At 38.9% G+C, this 21933-nt stretch overlaps 2 protein-coding genes across 14 annotated transcripts in view; both read right to left on the bottom strand.

Moving 5' to 3' along the window:
* Positions 1–522: 522 nt before the first annotated feature.
* LOC129423703 (uncharacterized) lies at positions 523–5142 on the bottom strand. The gene is made up of 2 exons (XM_055180103.2): positions 4984–5142; positions 523–2950 (listed from the first exon to the last, which is right to left on the bottom strand). The coding sequence occupies exon 2, from the start codon at positions 2868–2870 to the stop codon at positions 1875–1877; it is 996 nt and encodes a 331-aa protein (XP_055036078.2). The 5' UTR covers positions 2871–2950; positions 4984–5142; the 3' UTR covers positions 523–1874.
* Positions 5143–7179: 2037 nt separating this feature from the next.
* Positions 7180–21933, bottom strand: part of mark2a (MAP/microtubule affinity-regulating kinase 2a) — a 40533-nt gene continuing 25779 nt past the window's right edge. For 4 of the 13 annotated variants that reach the window (XM_073871216.1, XM_073871217.1, XM_073871221.1 and 1 more), the window contains exons 13-19: positions 21745–21869; positions 21563–21648; positions 17497–17634; positions 14216–14476; positions 12790–12816; positions 9051–9089; positions 7180–8643 (exon numbers count right to left, since the gene is read on the bottom strand). In XM_073871216.1, coding sequence (XP_073727317.1) covers positions 8211–8643; positions 9051–9089; positions 12790–12816; positions 14216–14476; positions 17497–17634; positions 21563–21648; positions 21745–21869 — 1109 coding nt within the window. In that variant the 3' untranslated portion in view covers positions 7180–8210. The remainder of the gene's footprint in view (positions 8644–9050; positions 9090–12789; positions 12817–14215; positions 14477–17496; positions 17635–21562; positions 21649–21744; positions 21870–21933) is intronic. The other 9 variants (XM_073871218.1, XM_073871226.1, XM_073871219.1 and 6 more) reach the window with 6 other exon arrangements.

Genomic DNA, 21933 nt, shown 5'->3' with positions numbered 1-21933 from the left:
GGCCATCAAATATTAAAGGGATAGTTCACCCAAAAATGAAAATTCTGTCGTCATTTACTCATCTTCACGTTGTTCCAAACCTGCATGAGTCTCTTCATCATGTTGGACACAAAAGATGATATTTTAATAAACGATGGTAAGCAAACAGTTGACTGGGTACGGTCAACCGTGTGTTTACTATTATTAATCTAAAAATCATATTTTGTGTTCAACAGAATAAAGAAACTCATACCGGTATAGAACAACATGAAAATGAGCAAATGACGACAGAATCTTCATTTTTGGGTAAACTATCCCTTCAATTTATCTTGGTCAGGAAGACAATGATTGGATTTACTGAGGTTTAAATTAATGTCTTTAGCATTGTGTATGATGCAAGCGGAAAGTTTTTATACGAATCTATTTACTTCAGACATAAGTGACCAAGTCAAAGAACATTTGTATTACACGAATGACAACGTGAGCGAGTGAGACAGGTAGAAAGGGACCCAGTTAATAACTAGTGACATGAGAAACGTTGCGTCTGAGTCATTCGAATTTTTATTCAGGCGGCTAAATGGTGAACAGCGATTGGTAAAACATGTTTTTATACGTTTAATCAAAAACAAGCATATAGTTTGAATCATTTGCAAACAATCGCATAGCTGCTCGAATGGACAAGATGATAAAGTTAGCGGTTACGGATAAGAAACAGGCTTAAAGACTTTTTTTAACATACGTACATTTTAACAGAACTGCACGCTAACAATGTATGCAAACAGCAGTAGTACAAGTAGGACAGGTAACAATGTTGAGTATTCAGGAAATAGGAATCACAAACACATCCATTGTAATGTAATGTCAAAATAAGCCTATCATCTTTAAAAACTTTTTCAAGAGTCTGCGGAGTCGGAAAATCAGCTATTTTCTAAAACAACGTAATATCGAAATACAGTGTACAAACTGCACTAATCAATCAGCGTTGTTTTTAATTTTTAGACGTTCACGGGTCTGGTTGGTCGTGTGTTTTTCCGAGCTTCCTTCGACCGGTGGTGCTTTATCCTACGATGCGGTGGCGGATCCGATAGTTGAGCGCCTTGTAGATGTCATGTGCTCGGTTGTGATTGGTTGATCAGTCAGTAAGCATACAGCTCCGCCCACAACCACCTCTTTGCCCATTTCCTCTCTGTTCCATCCCACTCTCATCGAACATTACTTTTAACACCAACATAGCAAATTATTTTCCCTACATAAAGGTAGTCCAGGAAAGAAATTTAATAAAATAAATTAACTCAAATAAAAAAGCAAAGCACCTGCTGCGATGCAGGATTGATTCGTCGGTTACAAAGACATGATAGAAAATCTTATATCTGCAAAGATGCGTTCCCTTCCAGACTCATGGATAACAAGGTGAGAAAAAATTAAATTTCACTCCTAAATAAAAAAAAAGAATAAACGAAGGTAAACATTGAACAGGACTTACTTCAATTTTTAACTATGCACTTGTTAAATTATCTAACGAAAAAGTAATAATAACCCAAACATTCTTTATCTTAACCTTACCATTTAGTCGATCGTTTGTATTGTAGAACCTTAGCAAATGTTTAAAGCAAAAAAATAATATAAACAAGCAAACAAGGGTCTTTTAAAAAATATTTAAACTGATATGGATGAATTTTTACATGCTATAAAACTTTTTCTATTCCTTCATTGGGCAGAGAGGTATTTTTTTATTAATAAATGAGTATAGATTTAGCTGTTTGATCCATTGTCTAAAATAGCTACAAACACAGAACACTACAAAATTCATCCCTAACTCCCTGAAGGTACCCCTCTGATAACTCGTCCCCCCAAATAAAAAAAAGGGACTAACAAACTTCCAGGACAAAGCATGCTTAGTAGCTACGGCCGAAACCGTTGCTGTATTTGTCCTCCAAATAATCATCCTTATCAAAGCCTGAGCCAAGAGAGTAGCGCTGATAGTGGGAGGAAGCAGCGGAAGGGGGTGGGGGTGCCGAGCTAGCGCCATTGCGGGAAAAACCGCGAGCGAAGCCGGCAGAAGAGGGTGGCGGGGGAGGCGGAGGTAGGAGAGAGCGACGACCACCAAGAGGGCTGCGCTCACGGTAGTAGCGGGCCGCTAGAGGAGGCGTGACCGGTCGTTGGGGGGGCACAGGGCGTCTGTCGTATGGATCCCGATCGTAAAAACGCGGGGAGGCGGCAGCGTACGGGTCAGGGCGGACTCCTCTCTCGTACATAACACGGTCATAGTAGGCGCGTGGTGGCGGAGGTGGGGGAGGAGGGGGTGGAATTCGGCCACGAGGCGGATAGTAGTCACGGGGCGGCGGGCGAGGGGGGAGGAAGTCGGGATGGTGGTGTGGGTGAGGTGGATAGTGATGTGGTGGTGGAGGAGGAAAAAAGTCCTCCCCTCTGCCATTTCTGGATGGGTTACTGCGAGACAGAGAAACAAAGATCTTTTGGCCCTCCAATTTAGAGTGGTTAAGCTCTGAAATAGCCTGCATAGCCTCATTTTCTCTCTGCATATGAACGAATGCATAGTTCTTCACAATATCGCACTCCACCACCTTGCCGAACGGCTGGAAGAGCTCCTTGATTTTGGATGCGTTGACACCGTCTGGAACATTGCCCACGTAGATCTTGGTGGCATTGCGTACCTTAGTGGTGGCATACTCAACAGTGATACGGGAACCATTAAGCTCGTGCTTGTGCAAAGCTGAGACGGCCTTTTGGGCAGACACTTCCTCATCCATATGGACGAAGCCATAGTTTTTCAGAATGTCACAGTCGGACACAGGGCCGTAGCTCTCAAACAAAGCACGGAGCTCATCTTCAGTGGTTTCGGAAGCTACGTTGCCAACAAATATCTTCACCATTTTGGACGGGAAGAACAGATTTTTTTTGATAAATCAGTCTTTGGTTGATCGCAGGTGCAAGGTCTCAAACTCAGCCGTTCCTAAGGCAAAAAACAAATATGAATAAGCATGCAAAATCTATGCAAATCAATTATAGTTCAACCATGAATTAGGACAGCAAATGGCAGGCTGGGGAAAAAATTACAACTTCCTACTTTTTAGTCTTTTCAAGTCTTAAAGGATTAGTCAATTTTCTTAAAAAAAATCCAGATAATTTACTCCCCACCATGTCATCCAAAATGTTGATACCTTTCTTTGTTCAGTCGAGAAGAGATTGTTTTTTTGGGGAGAACATTCCAGGATTTTTCTCATTTTAATGGACCCCAACACTTAACTCAACACTTAACAGTTTTTTCAACGGACTTTCAAAGGACTCTAAACGATCCCAAACGAGGCATAAGGGTCTTATCTATCGAAACAATAGTAATTTTTGACAAGAAAAATAAAAAATATGCACTTTAAAAACCACAACTTCTCTTCTTCCTCCGGCTGTGTGAAGAGCCAGTGCGACCTCACGTAATTGCGTAGCGACGTAGAAAGGTCACGTGTTACATATATGAAACGCACATTTGCGGACCATTTAAACAATAAACTGACACAAAGACATTAATTAGTATCATTCCACATACAACAACGTCGGTACGGTCCCCTTTCTCCACACTTATAAACACTGGGCCGTAGTTTCGCATACGTCAACCGTGACCTCTTGACGTGATGACGTTTTGCATGAGGTCGCGCTGGCGCATCACAGGACCGAAGACAGGTGAGAAATTGTGGTTTAAAAGTGCTTTTTTTCCATGTCAAAAATTATCTTTTCACTAGATAAGACCCTTATGCCTCGTTTGAAATCGTTTAGAGTCCTTTGAAACTCTGTTAATAATAAAAATGTTAAGTGTTATGTGTTGGTGTACATTAAAGTCCAGTAAATTGAGAAAAATCCTGGAATGTTTTCCTCAAAAACCATAATGTCTTCCTTTGTTCAGTCGAGAAAAAAAATCAACATTTTGGATGACATGGCGGTGAGTAAATTATCTGGATTTTTTTAAGAAAATGGGTGTGAAATCATTAATTAAAGGATTAGTCCAAGTAACAGGAAAACCTATTGTCAGACACTTTTATCCAAAGCAACTTGCAGGGCATTCACAACATACATTATATCATAGTAGGTGTGTTCCCTAAGGTGAACCATATTTCTTTAAAATATTTAAAAATAACAATTATGAGTATATAAGGGGTAATGTATGACTAATGCTAGCTTCGTACTGTACGCACTTTAAAAATCATAGTTACTTTATTACATAAGTGCCATGTCAATTATTTACATTCACATAAGGGCAGCCATTGTTGTTTCCGTGTAATGGTAACTACTATTTGTATACAAAATTTTCTAAATATCATGGCTTAACTATGGTTATTGTAGCAAGACCATAGTAAGTTACATTTTGTTTATTCTGGTAATAACGCCTAGTTTAAATGTACATAACACCCCTTCTTAATAAGTAAAATCATATTATAAATTATCTGACGGTTAAACTACGCGACTGGCCAATCCGAAAGAGAACCGTGTTATAATGACGACGCATGGCGTAGTTTCACTTTTGAAGAGGATATGCGAATATGAACGTCGACGATTTCAAATAAGACTTGATCTAATTATGTGAACAACGTCAGATTAACTGATAAAAAGTATCTTTAATCTACTTTAGAGTCATAGAGCTGATCATGCGCATCTGAACACATCTGATCAAAGCTATCGTGCTAATGCTAACAGTATCGTTAGCTGCACGATCAAGGAAGTGAATGGATTATTTTAGATATCCAATATTTTACAGTCCTAATAAACCAGTAACCACAAGAGTAATTTGTGCTCCTAAATTACAATAGTTAACTGTTAACGTTCATACGAGGACGACGCTAACCTTTGAAAGAGATTCTGAGTAACAGTGAATGTTAATGATAGCCAAATATTGTAACTATAATTCAAACAGCCGTATCGTTGCAATCAAATAAAAACATCAAAAAATTAAGATGGTGTTTTACATGAAACGTAGGAAGTTTAATGTTTAAAACTCACCTTTAATAAGCAACTGTATCGAAACCGCGCGCTGCCTTGCGGATAATGGACGCTGTCTGTGCCAGTGGTTGGTTTGAGTGATGGGGGATGGTTATGGTCACATGCACAGTGAAGCGTTTGAGAGTTAGCGCCTCCTACCGATTGACTCCAGGCAAAATATTTCGATCTGTCATATTTGCAACGCTAACGGGCAGATATTTCAGTCAAACAATCAGTGTAGACTTATATTTTTAAAATGTCTTGCTAAGGTAACAAAAAACAACATATGTCCCACCGACATAAACTGTACCACATATTTTCCAGACAACTGGGATTTAGGATATTTCCCAATTCAAAACCGGAGATAACTGAATGACGTAACATTAAACATATTTATTGACATTAACGTTAATAATTATTATTATTAACATTAAAACTTTTCAAAGGTTAAACAATATTAAAGAGCGCCGTTTCAGACATTATTTCCGGGTAGCCTACAGGTGGGAACTCCTCTGGAACGCAGCATAAGCTTAAAAAAATGTGGTAAAGTTTATGTCAGGTTTAATATTTGATGGTACATATTGTGGTTTGTTACCTTAGCAAGATATTTTAAAGATATTAGTCTACCCTAATTTGTATGACTAAAATAATTTGCGCTTTAAAAACACACTTTAGGTTGCTCTGGCTACTGCGCATGCGCAACTTTCTCCCATTTGTAGCCAACTGCAGTATCATGGTAATACCTATATTTTTATCCTGTAGATAACAGCCGGTGCATGTGTTTATTCCTCTGTTACAGCCCATTCAAAATGTTACATTAACTGAACCGCGTACACTGCGATTCCAAAACGTGCGTGTTGGAATACGGACTTACACGGTCAATTAATACCTTAAAAATATACTACTCTTTTAAACTCTTATTCATCCTCTACATTTAAAGCAGAGCTTTCATTTTCATAGTTTATTATTAAAATGGATTAATGGATACAAATGGATTATCAACTACAAGCTGTCATTCAGAGCAGTGGATCTCAAAACGGGAGGACATTTTATCAAATAAATTAATTTATCATTGCGTAATTTAACCTCAGAAAAAAAGGCTACCAACCAACAGCAATACATTGTATATTTTAAAATTTAAATTAAACAAAACGTATTATGTTTTACGTCACACATTTTCTTTGGGGGGCCATGAAGAACACGTGGGGCCGCACACCGAAAAAGTTTGAGAACCACTGATTTAGAGACTGATGTTTCGTCAAACTACTTTGCTTTTTTGAAGGTGAACATAAAGCGTGCATCTAATTTAGCAAATCAGGGCACAGTACTATATATCAAAAATGACTGAGATTGGTTAATTTTAAAAAAATATTCACCAAATATTTACGCATTTAATGTCATTGTAATGTTGGTTAATGTTTAAGGAACAGTATGTAAGACACTTATTTAATCATAAAATGGCCCTGATATGTCACTTGACATTAAGAAATAATTTTCATTTCAAATACTTCCATGACAATACTAGTCCGGCCAGGATATTGTCATTGTGTATAGACCCCTTCAAGGTTTGTAAACATTGAATGACTATCGGGTGAACACGCAGCAGGGGGTCAGACTGTTCATACCATTTAGACTTTCAAGTTTAATCTAACAGGGCTAAAAAATGATGACTTACCTGAAATGAAGCGAGCACTACAAACACAGGCCTCTTTGATCGTTGCATTGTCCCAGACACAGATGTTGTATTTTTTTTTTTTGAGATTCTGCAGGAATCCCGAAAAACTTAACGGCAGACCTGGTGCGATTTACAAAGCCCATGACGCAAGTAGTCATTTTTGACGATACCGAATAATCCGCAACTCAATCTGCTGTAATGAATTTTTCTGACCCCGACATGCGCAGTGGGAACGCCTGTGAACTGTGAAGGTGTCTATTGGCCACCAGTTTTGTGATTGCAGTAAAAGTTTTGGCCACAATCCTACATAATGTTCCTTTAAAGTGTGAATCTGAAATGTAATGAAAACTATTATATCTACCCAAGTTTGTTCGCCCAGTTGAAAATATTTTAGAAAGTAAATAGTTTTATTTGTATTGTGCGTGCTTTAAATCAATGAAAGAACAAAAAGACACTTAAAATCTTGCTTAAAGATTAAACAACAGAAATAAAACCGGCAATGATAAAAAAAAAACAATATTATTCACTAACTTGAACACAAATCATCCAACTTTTGGTTTATTCATATAATAATAATAATAATAATAATAATAATAATATTATCTTCTCCAGAGAAAGGCAACGAAACACAGACTTATTCCAGTGCAGCAGATTGGATCCAACCAGCAATTCTTAATTACACTACAATCCACCAATAATTACTTAATTGGCCCTTAATTAGTTTCAGATATATAACCCCTGAAGTAGAGGAAAAACAACAACAAAACTAACCGTCTGGGCATAAAGTGTCAAAAGGTAATACCTCCAACACACCGAGGGTTCAAGTCAACACTTCCATTTCAGCTTTAATATATTAATAATAAAACGCTGTACTGTGAATGTAGTAATGGGGCAGAGGTTAATGATTACCTACCATATATTATTGGTCAGATCAAAACCATCAGATCATATTTAGTGAATATAAAAATTCAACTATGGCTCTACTGAATGTGCTTAACCACACAGATCTAAGATGCCCAGCACTATTTTGTGTTGTACATTCAGAGCATCTCTTCCCCTCTGCTCTATACAGGTTACCTGGAATTGGAAGTAAGATCAAGTAATGCGGTGGTTTATCATTTTCTGTTTTTTCTGTGGTTGAATAAAGGATAAGATTCAGGGTATGGGGGGCAGTAGCTGGTTTGTGTTTTTAGAGAAACCACTTACAAACAGTTCAATTTGATCTCCAACCTCCGGCATTTTTATAACTTTTAGAACTGAGGACAATTGTGAGGTCCAAGAAAAACCACAAAACTTGAACAAAATTGCCACAAATAAAAGATACAAAGCATTGGGTGGGGGGTGATAAAGGAACAGAAAACCCAAACCAAGACAGAACACCTCCCCGAAAAAATAAACCACCTGAAAATGTCTATATGCACAAATGTCCCCCATAAACCTGTCTAGCATCTTTTCCCTCTTTGCAGACTCTTCACTGCTGCCATAAAGCTTACAGCTCCATTGATTTTCCTCACAGTGCCTCCCAGCATACGAGCTCCAGACGTTCCTCAAGATAGTAACCTCATTCGCTTCCTCAGAGTTTTAGCTCATTGGCGACCTTCGATGCGATGTTCTTGAAGGCGATGGACGTGCCGGAGATCCTTTTGAAGCGCACCCCGTTGAGAGAGAGGCGAGGTAGCTTGCACACCTCCATCTCCCACTGGACGTAATCGTCTTGCGCCGGGTTGCCGGAAATGCAGAGGAGCATGAAGCGCTCGCGCATCTCGTACTCGCAGCTGTTGGAGTCCAGAACTTTCCGGATCTCCTTCATCATCTCATTGGGCTCCATGGAGGAGGTGGTCTTCATGCTCCAGGTGAAGCGAAGGGAGCGTGGCTTGGTGTCCTTTGAGGCCTGGGTGGATGAAGGGGTGCTGGATGCCGGTGAAGATGACAAGGAGTCCTTGTTTTCATCACCTGGCAGTCCCTGGGTACCTTTCTCCATCTTGTCTGCTGTGCTCAACATGGGTCTTTGGTGAAAATGATAACAAACGAAAGAAGTCAACAAGAGGAAAACAGGAATATTACAGATATAGGAGCTACTAAATTCTTGTTTTATCACCAGCAACACAAACACATTAACATGGTGCTATGGAGGACTACAATGCAGTCAAAAAAAGAGACATCTGCTAACAAATTGAACATTTGCAAGGTGCTAGAAAAGAAGTAAACTGCGTTTGTGTTAATAATTGGCCAGACACACATAACACCCATTTTCAGCTCAAAAATATATATTGGGTGTCTCGTTTTAGGTCACTCAGCGATTTAGAGAAATGTCCATTTAAAATTTCACAATATGCTAAAATACAGGTTAATAATCTTGTTTATTTTTTTATGTTACATAAATGTCATTTTATGATACAATCAATGTCCTCACCTGCTGGCCTCATCCTGAAATTCTCCCTCATACGGACTCCTCAAAGAAAACCAACAAGTTTAGTCTCTCAATTAGAAGTTCGCTATCTTAGTGCCGATAGTCCTTTTAAATGTATATTCTTAAAACATTTATATAATTTAAATAGCATTTCTATTCCTTTACTATTCCTTCAGCAAGATGGCAAGAAGCAAAAGCCAGAACATTTCTTTATAGTCCCTTCACCAACCTCTCGACAAACTTTCCTCTTTCACCATCAACCTTTAAATCAACACACACACTCCCATAAGCCACCCTGTATTTAGCATACACACCTACCCACATTAGCAGCCTTTCGAGTTGTGATGTGTAATGTGGATACTCAAAATTGATACTAAATGGCAGCCTAGTAAAATTTAAGGCACTAAAATTTCATATCTAAATTGAAAGTACAATTACATAAACGTTATGCAATAATTCAGTGTAGTGCCTGAAGCACAACCACCAGGGGACCATCTAAATCCTTAATCCAACAAGCTTCCCCATCAGAGATGAACTATAACAATGTAGCTGCCATGCTGTGTGACTTATGCTTTATGTGAATCAAATCGATTTTGTCTTCTCATACTGGTACACTAGCTGTACAAGTGACTGCACTGAGGTGTGTGTTGAAAGAATGGAGATTCGGACGGGGAGAAAGAAAACATCGAACCAGTTGCCTCCAAAACAGCGCAGCACAAGAACGCAAGGACAAAGCACATCTGTTTTAGTTCAGCCATATAAGAGTTACAAGCAGTAGACCAAAAGAAGAAACAGACAGGAGCCATTTCAGAACCCTCACCATAAACACTACTCACACCCGGTATCCACCCGCTATCATAAACTTAAGCTTGTAGCTCTAGAATATTTCACGAAAAGTATTTTGCACCCAAAGATGCTGTTCATTATTTTCTACTAGTTGGTAGATTCTGTCTCAAGGTTCTTAAAATAGGTATTTGAACTGTGAGGATATTATTTTTCCATTCCATTTAAAGTGATACTCCAGGCAAATATCAAAATGACCCCATGATTCACTCACCCTCAAGCCATCCGAGATACAAATGTCAATCATCTTTCAGACGAACACGCATATATTAGGGGTGAGAATCTTTGGACACTTCACAGTCCGATCTGATTTCGTGAGTAACGATTTGATTCCAAAACGATTCTTTACATATATTGTTGGTGGTAATAAATCTGCTGTTAAAATACATGAACTTTACATTTTAACAAAAAATATTTTTTATAGTTTTGTATATGGTAGATCTCTGTTTGCAGTATTACGTTACAAATGATAATAACGATTTCTTTCATTACTTTTATTATATTAACAAAGTAAATTACATTTAGAATATCAACATTTAGGAAAAACAGGCTCTGAATGCAATATGCAAAGAATAATTATTAAAAAAAATTTCAGTTTGTTTAGAATCTTTTAACAAAAAAAAAACACATTTAAAGCAAAAAAAGTTATTTTTTTGGAAAACGTTTGCGTTTACACGTCTACCGCACCTAGTTTGCGGCCTGAACAGTTTGAATGCATTCGCGCGTGTAGAGCGAAGTAGACGCGCGGAAAAAGCAAGCATTTGACGCACGCCAGAGGCAAACTCCGCTATGCGGTTGTCTGTTTGCAAGTTGACTGATGCTGATTGTGCATTAATCGAGAGAGTTACCAGTTTGTATTTGGTAACCTTACTATAGTGGGAAAATAAACGGCGCGGGTCGATAAACGTCACGTGACTCAAAAGTGAAATGTGTATTACAACTTACCAGGTTGCTCAATGTCCTCACTGACACTCTTCCAAGCGAGGTCCATTTTATTCCTGTCTCTATAGAAATAAGAACTTGTGTCGTATAGCTCCGGTTGACTGCTCACGGACAATATCAAGCATTCCTTCATGTTGAATGAGTGACTCCGGGTGGGGCTGCCGCCACAACCGCAAGCAGGCTTCTGATTGGTTAACGCGGCGCGAAATTCCGCAAAAGTTCAAATTTTTCAACTCGGGCGTCAGCCGGCAATTCGCGTCAAACACAAAATACACCATTCGCGCGTACCACGCCAGGCATTCAATTCGTGGCATTCACGCGAACTAGACTCACAAATGAGGCGGAAACGCGCCTTCCGCGCCGCGCCAAACGCTTCATCCGCGCCGCAAGACCTCCAGACGCACATCAACGCGTCTTCACATTGACTTAACATTGAAATCACTCACGCTTTACGCCTCTACCGCGGCTGGTGTAAACGTAGCATAACAGCCTTGACATTGACGGCAACTTTAGAGCTTGCTGAGAAGCTTTAGAATCGTTAGATAATGAATCGTGATGCGCTTGACTTTTTCTCCCACCTCTAATATATAATAACTAGATTCCGGTGGGACGCCATCTTGGACTTGCGCAACCTACCTATGGCAACGAATGCTCACTATGTCAAAATCGCTACATTGAATCCAAGATGGCGCAGTTGCGAGAAGCTAGTTATTAGTTTGTAAAATTTGAAAAAATATATTTTTCTTTACAAAAAACGCATTGATTACCCGCAAAAGACCTTTACTAAACCCCTGTAAGCCATGTGGATTACTTCTGTGAAGGATGGATGCACTTTTTGGGGTTTAAATTCAGAAGTTTTTTCCTGATTTCCCTGTTTACTACCGTTATAAGCTTGGAAAAGCAAGGACATTTACTAAAATAACTCCAAATGTGTTTGTCTGAAAGATGATGGACATGTGCATCTCGGACTGCCCGAGGGTGAGCAAATCATGGGGGAACCCCGATACTTGGCTGGAGTACCGCTTTAACAATCAAACTGAGATTGATGCCAGAACAGTCATCAAAATATAAGGATTTGTTGTCTGTCAAATGCCTTTATCTCTCAGCATACTTAAATATTAAGTACTATGGCATTGTAAATTTAGCAGTTAAGTTCTGATGTGAAAATGCAGTCCAAAACAGTATTTTAGTACACTGTCAGAAATAATGGTCTAAAAATGGAAACCCTAGTTGTCATTGGGGCAGTAACCTTTCAAAAAGCACACCTTTGCACCTAAAGAATTCATATTAGTACCTCAGAGTTACATATTGGTACCAGAAAGTACATTTTAGTACTTGAAAAGTACATAGTGATATCACATGTATACATATCTGTACCTAAATGATGTATATTAGGAGGACCTTTTAAAGAGTACTGCACCAGTGACAAGTTTGGGAGTATTTTTTCTGACAGTGTATGCATGTTACAAAAGTGAAGGCAGAAAATCATTAAGTTCTGTATATTAGCCTTTTATGGTTCTCAATTCTCAACCCCATCTACAAAACCGGTCAAGTACAGAGTTGAGAGTTTATCAGGAGCAATATATCCAAAAAAAAAAAAAAAATGTGAGCATCTGACTATCATTTAACTGCATTGTAGAAGTGAAGTCATGTTGCATGATGGCATCACAGATGGGGGGCAGATACGCCATTCACAAGATCAGCTGCACAATGTACATGACACCGGGGACCCAACGGGTCTCGACGAGAGGTGGGGGTGAGGATGTGATGCGTGAAAGTGGGATGTGTGGCGGAGGAGTGAGTCAGGCAATGGACGCGGAGCATTAGTACAGGATAATACCATGAAGATAATTGTATATGAAAACAAATAAAGAAAAACCTTGCGTCAAGACACCAAAAGAGGAAAGCAGAGAAAAAGATTTTTGTCGAGAAACTCAAGGGTGATGTTATTGCCTACCTTCTGGGAAATCTGAATGAGAGATTTCTATAAACAAAAAAATTCAGAGAAGAAAACGTTTCTCAAATGTGTAAGGACCATTGAAAATCTCACAAAGGTTCAAAACTTCCTGTTTTTCCTGAAAATTTTATTTGAATAAGGTCTTGGTGTTAGCTGATGAGACCTAAAGGTCACCAGGACTTGTAGTCGTATTAAAAAATGGAAGTACTCCTAATAAAGTTACAGAGGGAAAATCTGGATCAGTGAAGAAATTGAATTGTAAATGCATTGCATGAATGATGGATGTTAGATTAGGGTCTGATTTAATAGGTTAGTTATCTTTAGTGGCATCTTTCACACTTAAACCATCCCTGCTCCAGCGACTCTTAGATTCAGTTTCTGATCTTAGCCATAAATAACTGTGCCACTGCAAACCATCTCTTCCTGTAAGAGGGGAGTACTGGTGAGGGTCATGAGCATGTGTACACTGATACACACAACGAAACAAACACATTCATGACCTGAAGAATGTAAACATTTCATTAGCGGTCAAATCGACTGTAAATTAATGGAGTGAACTCTGGTTTCATTTACATTGTGTTTACAAAAGCCTACAAGAGGTCATGTTAAAACTGACAAAAAACAACTGGCAAATTTCAGAAAATAATTGATTTCTTGGGCTTTTTTAATGCCATGCTAGTTTCTATGGCTATGTTAATTGCAAGATCCAGGTTTATTTAAAACTAAATAAATTGTTTAAGGTTATTATTTTTTATTTACTTAGTTAAAAACTTTTTCAAGTTGATTTCTTGTTTTAATAAAAATAATACATGGATTTGTTGACAACCATGATATATATACAATACTGTGCAAAATTCTCAGGCCACCATGCCAGAATTAGATTTGTTGTTTTTGCAATATTATAGTGATCATCTATAATTGTTTCTCAGTCTCTTTAATAGAATACATCCAGAAAATACAGGAAATGTGTATATAGTATTAAAAACTGTATAAAAATGTAAACTGATGTGTCAAGTTTTTATGGTAAACTCCCCTTCCCCTTGAGACTTACAGGAAACTGCAGGATCTCTTAAGCCTAAATAAAATTAAATCCTAATTTCTAATTTTAAAGAAATTAGTCTTTTTACTTCATTCTGCTCAAGATGTGTTTCATGCCAAGAGAGGTCACACTAAACACCGAGGATGCCTAAAGAAGACATTTAGTCCTGGAAATGTAATTTTTTTAAAATATATTTCCTGTACTTTCTGTTTGTATCTTAATAAAATATATAGAAAAATAAATATAGATGGACATTAAAACTTCTAAAACAACAAGTCTGGTGGTGGTGGTCTTAGACTTTTGCACAGTACTGTACATATATTATATTTATTATATAAAAGTATGCATTATCCTTCTGTAACCCATGTGGACCGATAATAAACTCACCTCCGTACGAATTTGGACGTAAACTTGCTGAAGATGCCCGTCCCTGTACGGCGCGCCTGGCTATTGCCGTGGGAAAAAGAGGGGGAGGCTGAGGGGTCATTGTATGCGGAGGCTTGCTGGTCTCGTGTGGCTCTCTGCTGGCCTGCGTGGAAAGTGCTTCTGCTCGTCACCCCTCTGGGGAAGTTGGTACGGTCTGTCACTGTGGAAATGTTTATGTTCTGAGCCGAGGGGGACACCACTGGATTTCTCTGTGTGGTTGTGCTGTGTTGTCCATAAATATAAAAGAAAACAGATTAAAACCTTGTTCATTATGGACTTCAGTTTAGTAGCCAGTCAGGAAATAGCTACGTACTGAATGATATCAAGGTGCAATAACAATTAGATGCAACAAGGTGCAATAATAAACAGACAATGTGACCATGTCTGTGAAACCCAGGGCTAAAATCTCAATCTAATTATAAGATTAACAGCATAAAAAATTTATTTCAATCATTTATTTCACACTGACTTCAAATGGCCTTAGTCAATATATTAAAGAAAACTGAATGAAAAAATTTTTTTATATTATTTCACAAAATGTTCTTTATGTAGGACGATTTTATGCAGTAAAATCACAATAAATGGCTTTAGCTGGGTTTCACAGTGGTGGTCAAATATGCATGTAATGGCCATTTGTAATTCATAAAGGCTATTATTTCATACGCCAACAACTGCAGCTCGTTCTGCTAATGCATATAAAAATATTAATCAATGGTTAATTCCAAAACCAATTTCAAACCTAAATGAAAGAAACAGAGCATGCAATTGTGAAATCCGAGTATAATCGGCCATCAGTTCCTTCGAAAACATGCCAGGCACTTGACTAGCGAGGGCCAGAGTTAGTCAAACCAGAGCATTCCTGTTATTTTTTTATCTTTTTAAAATACATTAAGGCATTTTTATAAGAGTTAAAGGTGAAGTGTGCAATTTCTGTGGCACTACAGGGCATATGTCATTGTGTGACCAACACCATTGGTTGGGACGGGATGCATTGAGATTTTTACGAATGGCTTTATGATTTAAAGGAACAGTATGTAAGAAATTTATATCAATCAATCATAAAATGGCCCTGATATGTCACTAGACATTAAGAAATCATTTTCATTTTGAATACTTATATTACTGACAACAGTGGTATAGCCAGGATATTGTCATTTAAAAAGTGGAGTTGCAGCCCTCAACTGATGTTTATGTTGTCATTTTGTGTATTGGCCACCAGTTGTGTGATTGCAGTACCAGTTTTGGCCACAAGTTTTGTGATTGCAATACCAGTTTTGGCCACAATCCTACATACTGTTCCTTTAAATTCATATTTTATCTTTGAAAACCAACTGCACACATCACCTTTAAAGGAAACACAAACACATTCAATATTTTACTATGTTCTTACATCAACCCAGATGAATAAATGCGTACCCATTTTTTTTTCAATGCGTGTACTTCATCTTTGACACAGCGCATTGTGAATGTGTTTGCATTTATCCTAGCCCCATTCATTCCTTAGGATCCAAACAGGGTTACATTTATAAGCCACCAAACACTTCCATGTTTTCCCTATTTAAAGACTGTTACATGAGTAGTTACACAAGTAAGTTACTGTGCCAGAGGTTGAAGTACTGCAAACTAAGTGCTCTTCCACCATACAATCTAGTTCTCATTTTTTATCCACTCGCCATGTTTTATTTTGTGCCACTCATGTAACTCCTCATGCAACAGTCCCCAAATAGGGAAAACGTGGAAGTGTCCGGTGGCTTCCAAATTCATCCGTGTCTGGATCCCAAGGAATGAATGGGGCCAGGCCAAACGCCAACACATTCACAATGCGCTGTACAAAGATTAAGTGTATGCATTGAAAAAAGATAGGCACGCATTAAAGGGACACTCCACTTCCCCCGAAAATATACTCACCTTCCAGCTCCCCCAGAGCTAAACATATGATTTTTACAGTTTTGGAATCCATTCAGCTGATCAATGGCACTAGCACTTTTAGCATAGCTTAGCACAATCCATTGAATCTGATTAGACCATTAGCATCGCGCTACAAAATAACCAAAGAGTTTCAATATTTTTCCTATTTAAAACTCGACTCTTCTGTAGTTACATCGTTTACTAAGACCGACAGCAAATTAATTGCAAATTAAAAGTTGCAATTTTCTAGGCAGAAAATCTAGGAACTATACTCTCATTCTGGAGTAATAATCAAGGACTTTGCTGATGTAACATGGCTGCATATATAGTGAAAATAGTCCCCTGCTATTGAAAGTAACCAAGGGGACAATTTTCAGGCAGTGCGTAATATCACTACTGTTTAACTCTAGGGGAGCTGGAAAATTAGCTCATTTTCAAAAAAAGTGGAATGTCCCTTTAATTCATCCAAGTTGAGGTAAGAACATAGTAAAACATTGAAAAACTGTGCTGTTTTCCTTTAATAACAGTTATCATGCAACTTTTATACCAAACAAACAGCCTGAAACAACCACAGTGAACCTAAAATCCGAAGAAACTCTTCAGGGAAGGAAACCTTTGTTAGCATGCCTGCAACTGACGCAAGTTTTTTACATGAACAAAGGTCTTTAGAAATGCAGTTGCTGTTATTAGAGAGGTTGAGCAAGCAGTGAGACAGGTTTTAGACCAGCATTTAAGCTGGCCTGTGGGTATTAATGTGATATGTGGTTTGTCTGCAAAACAGCAGACAAAACCACACATCTATTGTTAAGACTTCAGAAGTTGAGAATTATAATGGAGTTAAAGGAAGGGCAGCAAACTTATAGAGCTGCAGCATGATGATGTGCACACATGCAGATGTAAAGAAAATCCTGGTTTTAGGAAAAGGCTGTGAGTAAAAGGAGCCGGGTGTGTTTTGGGTTAGAAGGGACAAGGCTGTTAGGTACATGACGTATGTGGTGTGTTTGCGTGAAGGGGTCGACGAGTATGACAGGGGTGTTATTTTGACGCAGAATGGGTCAGAGAAATATAGACAGGGTTAAAAAGAAGGTTTAGGGGAGAAATGGGCAGTATCTCATCTCATCATTCTTTATACCGTCTATTGGGAAACATGTCATACCACCGAGCCCTAAATTGTGTTATCTTGTCTTTGCTGGACAGATTTGGATCTCTGTCTGTGGATCTTAAACTTGAACAAGCTTTCGATACATTGCATTTCCGCAATAATTAATCATAAAACGATTCTTCTCTGTGTTCTTAAAGTTGCTCTATTGAGTCTGGCAATATCTGCCACTTGCCTTGGGCGGTGTGCGTGGATGTCTGAGGGGCTGGGGTGGGCAGAAGTGGACAAGGACTTGTGGTGGCGAGTGCGGGATGAAGCGACGAGGACCGCGGCTGCTGAGGCGGTGGAGGAGCGGGACCCAGGAGTGTTCAAGCTGGGGAGATGACGAATGTCAAGTGGAGGGATGTATGGGTGGGGATGTAAAGCAGATAGGTTAGATTCAGCGAAGATGAGGAATGGCTTAAAGTGGAGGAATAATAGGGGGTTATCATACAAAAAGCACACATCAAATAATAAAACTGCAACACTTGCTTCTCAATAATGCTGGTTTGGTCTATTCTAGTCTTAGTTTTATTTTTAGCATCCTAGCTATCACAACCTGTCAAACTCTAAACAAACTCGCATTATCGTTGGAAAGCTCTCTGTCTCTGAGCATTAAGTGCGAATTGGTAATGAAGTGCACTCATGATTAAAACAACTGACAGCATGACTCTCAAAAGGGACAATGTGAGCTTAAAAAAAGCTATTGATATCGTCTCAATTATTAAATGGGTAAACAATATGAAACAGTAGATAACACATGCAGAATGGAGAGCAGAATACAAAACGCTGATGGATGTGTTTGCACGTGTGATATGGTGACAGGTGTTTGGTAAGTCGCATAATGTTGCCTTTATTTTGATGTTTCATCAGCACTATACGACTTTACTGCCACACCTCCATCCATATTATGCTGCGCTGCTGCTGTTTTCAGTTTCTTCATCTCTCTCTCTCTCTCTCTCTCTCTCTTTGCAACCTGGTGGAGCGAGACGGTAACTCCAGATTAAGGGATGAGATGGACCACATCACGGTCAATCAGTAGTAATACGTCAATGTGTGTCAGCATCTCAGCAGACCTTCATGATTATAGGATGTTTCTGGGTCAGTATTTTCAACTTCTTCGAATCAAAATAATTCTCGGTGCTAGACACAAAGTTGTGAATAACCCAAAATTTGATTTTATTGTATATAAAAAAAGATTACAAACCCAAGCTGTCTCTTGCGCAGAGGCTTAACTCCGAATTAATGCGTGTGATCATTTATTTAATCCTCATGCTCAAAAATCGACATTCCCGATGGTGTTGCGAATCGAGCTGAACAGATTTTAGCTCGGTACAGTGGCTGAATGTGTGCAATTGTTAATGTGAGAATGTATGTGTGCATAACAGGATTATGTTTTCCATGCTGGCAGGGCAGCAGCCTGCCAGAATGAGTCGAGAGCAGAGAGGCTTTCCAAACAGTCTAAATATACACACATGTGCACACACTACTTTTAATACAGGTCCAGATTGAAGACCATAGCTCAGTTCCAAAACCTAGCAAACTGCTTGTTGTTTACGGCCCACATAGGCTTTAAAATCAGTATCCTTATTCAGAACCTCAAAAGTTGCATCTCACTATATAGGCACCTAATTCATAAAACATTAGGGGCTTAACGTCCAAATGCTTTCAATATACTTTGGTTTAAAAAAAAAATACTGGGTAAAATTTAACCCCGTCTGTGAAAACCCAGCTAGAGTCATTTTTTGTGATTTACTACATAAAATCATCCTACATAATGTAAATTACGTTTAGTGGAAATATAACCTTGATATCTTTAATATTGGCTGAGTAAGGTCATATCAAAGATTGAAATCAATGAATGAAATCAAACTTGATCCTTGATCAGTCAATATTAAAGATATCAAGGTTAGTCTGGATTTCACAGACAGGGTCACATATATTATTTTCTAATTAAAATACTACTTTATATTGATATTAAATGCTTATAAATCAACATTTCTCTCCCTTACCCATCAACTTATTCGTAATTATTCGCTAAGCTAGTTGCAATGTATTCTGGGATTACCATCTCTTGCTGCGTCTCAATCAGCTCCCTTATTCAGTATTCGGGGCACTGATCAGGTAGTCTGACATTTTAAGGGTTGTCTCAATTGCAAAATCTTTTCAGTGTTTATTCCCTAAAAATTCCCCCAATTCAGCGCAAAAAACAGAGAGAATCGATGGTCCTTATGTCTATAGATAAGTATAATAAAGGCTAGATGTCTTGCCCGCGCTGATGGCTAATGGAGGTCGACATCCGCACCTGGCGGCCATCTTACCTCAGACAGCCCGCACACTCATAGCATTGTGTTTTAATGGTGCATGTGCTTTTAAATAACCATTACGTGCTCAAGTTTCTACAGATTTTCAAAAGGTTTGATTTGTTATAAACGTCAGAGATGTACCTATGACACTGCATACTTATGAATAATTTTCATGAAACATGTTAAAGCATCCAAAATTATAGCCATATTAATAACGTTTGTAAGAAACCAAACCATTTGAAAATCGGTAGACATTGAGCAAGTTATGGTCATTGAAAAGTACATGCACCATTAAAAAACAATGCTTAGAGGAGCGAGCTGTATGAGGGAAGATGGCAGCCAGGTGATGACGTTAGAGACTCCGCCTTAAACATCTAGCCTTTATTATACATACAGTGAAGAAAATAAGTATTTGAACACCCTGCTATTTTGCAAGTTCTCCCATCTAGAAATCATGGAGAGGTCTGAAATTGTCATTGTGCCACTGTGAGAGAAATCTAAGAAAATCCAAATCACAATTTATGATTTTTTTAATCTATTTATTTGTATGATATAGCTGAAAATACGTATTTGAACACCTGTCTATCAGCTAGAATTCTGACCCTCAAAGACCTGTTAGTCTGCCTTTAAAATGTCCACCTCCACTCCATTTAATATCCTAAATTGGACTAACATGGCCAAGACCAAAGAGCTGTCCAAAGACACTACAGACAAAATTGTACACCTCCACAAGGCTGGAAAGGGCTACGGGGAAATTGCCAAGCAGCTTGGTGAAAAAAGGTCCCTGTTGGAGCAATCTTTAGAAAATAGAAGAAGCTAAACATGACTGTCAATCTCCCTCGGACTGGGGCTCCATGCAAGATCTCAGCTCGTGGGGTCTCAATGATCCTAAAAAGTTGAGAAATCAGCCCAGAACTACACGGGAGGAGCTGGTCAATGACCTGAAAAGAGCTGGGACCACCGTTTCCAAGGTTACTGTTGGTGATACACTAAGACGTCCTGGTTTGAAATCATGCATGGCACGGAAGGTTCCCCTGCTTAAACCAGCACATGTCCCGGCCCGTCTTAAGTTTGCCAATGACCATTTGGATGATCCAGAGGAGTCATAGGAAAAAGTCATGTGGTAAGATGAGACCAAAATAGAACTTTTTGTTCATAATTCCACTAAACGTGTTTTGACGAAGAAGAATGATGATGGATACCATCCCAAGAACACCATCCCTACTGTGATGCCGGGGGTGGTAGCGGGGGTGTTTTTCTTTTTTTTTAGATTATGTCTCTCACAGTGGACATGCACCTACGATGACAATTTCAGACCCCTCCATGATTTCTAAGTTGGAGAACTGGCAAAATAGCAGGGTGTTCAAATACTTATTTTCTTCATGAAACATGACAGAATTTTTGAATATAATATAATATAATATTAATATAAACACGCACTGCTAGACAGGAAGGGACCACAATCTACTTAATATTTGAATTTAATACTCTTCAAAATTTATGCAAGAATATGCAAAAGAATAATGAAAGTGTTTTTATAATAAAGTTAACAAGTGTTAAAATTTAGGTCAGAGAGATGTTGGTCTTGCCGGTTGTTGATGAATAATCACAACGCGCATACGCAGTAGCGTCACAGAAAAATAAGTAAATAGTGTCCCAATGTGAAGTGAGCTAAAGTCCTTAACAGTGCCCGAACCCGTGTACACGACATACTGACTCACGACCTCACGAGCTAGGGAGCTGATTGAGACACACTCTCTATCAAGGCTATATCCTATACTGCCATACAATTTCGCTAAAGTAAGGCACCTACAAAGCAAGCATAATAATGCGAAAAAAAATGTCAGGAGTGCCCTTCCATAAATTGCTCCCTCCGTAGGCAGCATGCAGGTCTTGGAACAGAGCCATCTGATGCATTGCACATATGGAAGTTCATAAAAATGAATGTGGTAGTACCTGTCCTTGCCATTCTGTACTCCCAATGTGGCTCTTTCAGTAATTGGGGAGGTCCTGCTGCGGCCTGAGGAGAGGATGCTATTTGTAGGGCACACACAGAGAGAGAGAGAGAGAAAGCACAGCAAGATTAGTCATCTGAACTCTGCTGTGTATCGGTCTTGAGTTCCTCAGGTACTCACTGTGGAAGGGGTAGGAGTCTTTTTATGGTCTCCGGAGATCAGTGGACTGGGTGGGACTTTACTGGAGCTGCCTGAACCGCCGATGTGCTTACCGTCGCCCTGAGAACGCTTGGAGGAAACGGAGGAACCTGAGGTGGAGGGGGTAGGAGACAATGTGAGAAATCGAACGGGCCATGGTGGGTAATGTATCAG

Source organism: Misgurnus anguillicaudatus, chromosome 9, assembly GCF_027580225.2.
Source record: "Misgurnus anguillicaudatus chromosome 9, ASM2758022v2, whole genome shotgun sequence".
In the NCBI taxonomy this organism is placed as follows: Eukaryota; Metazoa; Chordata; class Actinopteri; order Cypriniformes; family Cobitidae; genus Misgurnus; species Misgurnus anguillicaudatus.
Note: the sequence above shows the minus strand (reverse complement) of the source record. Positions and strands in the feature narration are given on the sequence as shown.